This window comes from Myodes glareolus, chromosome X (assembly GCF_982192425.1).
Source record: "Myodes glareolus chromosome X, mMyoGla1.1, whole genome shotgun sequence".
NCBI lineage: Eukaryota > Metazoa > Chordata > Mammalia > Rodentia > Cricetidae > Myodes > Myodes glareolus.
The window spans coordinates 80850969-80856044 of record NC_142053.1 but is presented as its reverse complement, the minus strand read 5'-3'; the positions used below and the strand labels follow the sequence as shown (position 1 = coordinate 80856044).

The following is a 5076-nucleotide window of genomic DNA, read 5'->3' as shown; positions in this document are numbered from 1 at the left end:
CTTAAAAGTATGAGCATATTGAGTGATTTATAAGAGGATGGTTCTTAAAGAACTGTTATGGTGAAAACCATCTTCATTGGAACAATGATGATTATATTATAAATAAATTGTCAGAGACCTATTAAATGTTTTGTTTTCAAGGAGCAGTATTCAGAAATATAGGGTATTTATTTCCCTTTTATATTGAAAATTTTAAATACGTATTCCCAATTATAATTATGTATAATCAACATAAAACAAATACCAAAATATATAAAAACACAAAGAGTTTCAACCCTTTAAAAGATAAGCCAAATAAAAGAACACATAGATGATTCTAAATGGATATCAGGGACACTCAGGCCTGGAACAGACTAAGGAGATAAACTTACTATCATTAAGAAGAGCCATTAAATGGTGAACTTTTCTTGGCAAAGAAAGAACTAACACATTTAATTTAATATTTGAATTTCTTCTACGCATTTGCTGAGAAAATAATCGTGAATGTCACTTAAGTTGATGTAAAATAATGAATTGCTAAAATGTACATAAACACAAAACAGATGGATATAAACATCAATAAATATGCACATTTATGACTCTATCTACCTTCTACATACATATTAACACATTAGCCAAGACACAAATTAAGTACTAGCAGCCAAAGAAAATATTTTAAAAGTATCTTTAATGACAGGAAATGAAGCTCAGCAATCTGTGTGCATATGTACACATACACACATGTGAAAAGCAGATATAAAACAATATATACATTTTAATATACATATACGACAATGCATAAGAACAATACTAGAGAAACAAAGAGGAATGACTCAGCTAGTTCTTGAAAAACACTGGGCACGTACAGATCAGCACAATTCAAGAAGGCATGGGATTCATTAGGATTGATAGCTGAGAGCATTCAGTTTCTTCTGTTAAATGGTCTGCTTAGTGATTTTTTTTCCTGCAACGTAGCTGATTTATTTTTCTGGCAAGAAGGAAAAGGAAAGGAAACGGGAATGCAGAAAAGGGCGATTAACAGCTTTCAATTCCAGTGAAATAATGACAGTGAAATACCATTTGCAGCTCAAGATGCTGCACGCGCGCCTGCAAGCGCGCACCCACGCACGCGCGCACACAGACACACACACACACACAGAGTTACAGTGGACCATGAGACTGCAGGGGAGATGGGCATACTCTTTTTTTTTTCTTTTTACTAGCTGCACTGGCTGGCTGGCACAAATACAAGCTGGTACAATGCTTATGAAAGGGAGCCTTTTGGCAACACACAGGGAAAGTCATTGAAACGTCTATATGTGAATCCTGCAAGTCCACAGTTAAGGAGAGGCCATCCAGGATGCTAGCCTAGATTTGGCTTGACAAGGAAGGATTCACTCATCAGGGCACGCAGTGTTGGTTTTAAACACAGGGAAAGAACTAGGCACCACCTGAATGTCCAACAATGCGGGAATGATTACAGAAATGTTAAGGTCCATGGATACACAGGAGCACTCTGCAGGCACTGAAGATGATATTCCATAAGCCTGTTGAATAGCATGGAAAGAAGTTCAATGCGTTGATTTCTGTTTGGTTTTCGTCGCTGAAAAAAGCAGGTTAAGAAACACCACATACATGAACCACTCTACAAGAATATGTTAAAAGGGAAGGTGGGTCTGGGGTGAGAGGAGGAGAAAGGGGTAGCAGAGAGCCTGGAAAAACAGCACACCAAAGAAGGTAAAAGAGGTTCTCTCTGAGTATTAGGATGATGGGAAGCAAGTGCACTCTTGGTTCTTTCTCCCACATCAGACTTCCTTCTCCTTCCAGATATTTCTACCAGGAAATTGCATCACCTGTGCAGTAAACAAAGAGACAGAAAACGCTTTTAAGAATCAGACCGACCACAGGGAGAAGAGGCAGCCTTTACCCTCTCAAATGGCACAGATTAGTGGGATTATTCGGGGGGGGGGGGAGCTTACTGGGGGTGGAGAGAAAGGAGGGAAGGAGAGGATAGAAGAGGGAAGAGGGGGGCTGAGAGCAGGGAGGGAATGGGGAAGCTAGCTCGCGCCGGCGGGGGGAGGGAGATGGGGGGGGAGAGAGGGCAAGAGAGGGAGGGAAGGAAAGAGGAAAGGGGGAGGGGAACAGGAGAGGGGAGGGGTGAGGAGTGAGGGAGGGAGGGAGAGGGAGAGAGAAACCTGCACTCCCAATACAATACACTGCTGGTGGGTTGGGGGATTGGGGGGGTGGGGGCTGTAAACGGGGTGGGAGCCAAGATTTGGCTCTACTGGCTGGGTCCTGGGATGTCTTCATCGGAAGGTGGCCTCGTCATCGGAGTCATCGTCGAAATCCTTGAAGTCGGCACTGGTGGACTGGCGGGCCCAGGCTCCCCTCTCAGCCTCTCTCTCCTTGTGGGACTTGAATCTCCCCACGAAAATCTTGCGGTAGTTCAGGAACATGCCATTCAGCGCATCTATGGCCCGCTCGGCCGACTCCTGCTTCTGGAAGTGCACGAACCCGTAGCCCTTGGGCCCCTTTTCGTCACAGGCCACCTTGCAGGAGAGGATGTTGCCAAAGGCCGAGAAGATGTTGTACAGCGCCTTGTTGTCGATGGTCTTGCCCAGGTTCTTGATGAAGACGTTGCCCACCCCGCTCTTGCGGAGCGATGGGTCCCTCTGGGACCACATGATGCGCACCGGCCTGCCCTTGATAACATCAAAGTTCATGGTCTCCAGGGCCCGCTTGGCGTCCAACGGTTGCTGGTAGTTGACATATGCGTAGCCCAGAGAGCGTCGGGTGACCTTGTCCCTGCAAATGCGGATGGACAGGATGGGCCCGGCTGGGCTGAACTTCTCATACAGCATCGACTCGGTCACCTCGGGGTGCAGGTCGCCCACGTAGAGCGAGGCGGTGGGAAAGTCTGGGTTCCCATCGGAGGAGCCCCCGGCCGCTGCCTCTTCCTCTTCTGCAGCCAAGGCCGCCGCCAGCTCTTCATCCATGTCCACCCTCCCGTAGGAAGGCGACGCAGCAGCCTCCGCAGCAGCCCCTGTGGCCTCCGCCAGGCTGGCCTCCTCCAGGCTGGCCTCCGCCAGGCTGGCCTCGGTGGCTGCCACCGCCGCGGCCGCGCCGGCGGCCTCCGCCTTCTCCCCGGCCAGGGCCGCCGCCTCCCCCAGGCTGGCCTCGGCCTCGGCCTCCACCTCGACCTCCACCTCTGCTTCCGCCTCCGCCACGGAGGCCTCCGCCACCGCCTCCGCCACGGTCGCCGCCGCAGCCTCGGCCGCCGCAGCCGCCGCTGCGGCGACCTCCGCCGCCACTGTCGCCGCGGTCGCCACGGTCACCGCTGCCGCCGGGCCGCTGCCGCGACCTCCCTTCCCGCGAACTGAGGGGACGGAGAGGCGGCGAGAGCCGGTGGGCGCCGGAACGCGGGCCGGGGGCTCGCGCGGGCGCTGCGGACAGGGACCCCGGTCTGGCCGAGCAGGCGGGACCCGGTCACCCGGGGTGGGGAGCGCCAGCCGCTAGTGCGCACAGCCCGCTCTCCGCAGCCTGCAGCCGCCGCCGCCGCCGCTTGCTCGTGGGCTGGCTGGCGTGCGGGGCGCGGGCGGGAGGGCGGCGTGTGGTGGGGGGCGGGGGGGTGTTGGCGTCTGTGGTCCGGGCAGCTGGGAAGGCTCCTGTCTCTTTGGTTCCCCCTGTGGCTGCTGCGGGGCTGCCAGGCTGCGGGGCTGCGGGCGCGGGGGCGGGGGCGGGGTGAGCTTGGGGTGGGGGTGCCAGTGAGCAGCCTCTGGGGCGCCCACGCGGTGGGAAAGAGGATGCCAGGGACCGGACTGCGCTCTGGACCAGAGGAATTCGGGTTCCATGTCTTCAGCTGGTGCAGGGTGGGGGCGGGGGCGCGGGGGTTGCCCCTTCCCCCATAAAGGAAGGTTGCCATGATTCAAGCAAGAACCTTGCAAGGGTGGGTGGGGTGGCCTTGAAGCCAGACTAGCCCTGCCTGATGGAGCCTAGAAGCAGTGTCTCAACGTTAGGGGGTCTCCAGCCCAGCAAAAAGAGGCAAGCACACACTCACGCGTGCACACACACACACACATACACACACACGGGGGGGGGATGGGAGGGAGGGAGAAAGGGAGAAAAGCAACAGCATTTCTCTCTCACACACACTCACACATTCACAACACACACACACACACACGCACACAGAGAGAGAGAGAGAGAGAGAGAGAGAGAGAAGCAACAGCATTTCTCTCTCACACACCCACTCACATACACAGCACACACGCGCACACACACACACATAGAGGCAACAGCATTTCTCTCTCACAAACACTCACACATACACAGCACACACACAGACCCAATAGCAACAACATTCTCTCTATCTCGTGTGTGTGTTTCTCTGTGTGTCTCTGTCTCTCTCTCTCCCTCCCACAACACACACACACACACACACACACACACACACACACACACACACACACAGGCACTACCTAATGTCACCACCACCACTGACACCCAGGAAAGCATGAGTCTTCCCAGCTCCCCACGCAGCCTGCTGAGCCATTTTCTGAGTCTGTTCCCCCTTCCCACTCCCCACCCCCACTCTGCAACATTTGCAAAAGAGAGAATAAAGAATGTGTGCTCATTCATAACGCCCTGCCACAAATACTCTACATGCAGCCTGTGCCAGTCCCTGGGGATGCAGAGGTCTGGAAGACAGAGGAATATGGGCTGCCTTCGAGCTTCTTTCTCCTGGGGAGCACAGAACCTGGACTGGAAATGGCTCTCCACTCCATCCTCAGCCTCTCCATGTCTCTACCCCAGCCCCTGGACTACTGTGGACCTGGGGTTTTGCAGAGCCTCAGCTCCCTCTGCCATGAGGAAGTGAAAATCAAGAGCACCTAGTCTCTAGGGCAGCCCTCAAAGGTAAGTTAAAGCCAACTGGAGGGGGGGGGGGGCACTGGGTGGGTTGTGCAGTGGGGGGGTGGCGCTGAGAAGGGCCTGGCCCAGACCCAGGTGTTCCTTCACTCTTAGCTATGCCTTTGAGGTGCTGAGGTCCCTGACCAGAACCAGGAAGTGCTCATCCCTGCCCAGGAGGCAAATGAGACA

General features: G+C 53.6%; 1 protein-coding gene across 1 annotated transcript; it reads right to left on the bottom strand.

Moving 5' to 3' along the window:
• Positions 1–650: 650 nt before the first annotated feature.
• On the bottom strand, positions 651–3464 carry LOC146889147 (polyadenylate-binding protein 1-like 2). Its single transcript, XM_085684315.2, has one exon. It carries the CDS (start codon positions 2973–2975, stop codon positions 2286–2288), a length of 690 nt encoding a protein of 229 aa, XP_085540441.1. The 5' UTR covers positions 2976–3464; the 3' UTR covers positions 651–2285.
• Positions 3465–5076: the final 1612 nt, after the last annotated feature.

What these genes read in the sequence shown, in the direction of transcription:
- LOC146889147 (XM_085684315.2), bottom strand. Translation starts at nt 2,975, where the DNA reads ATGGATGAAGAGCTGGCGGCGGCCTTGGCTGCAGAAGAGGAAGAGGCA.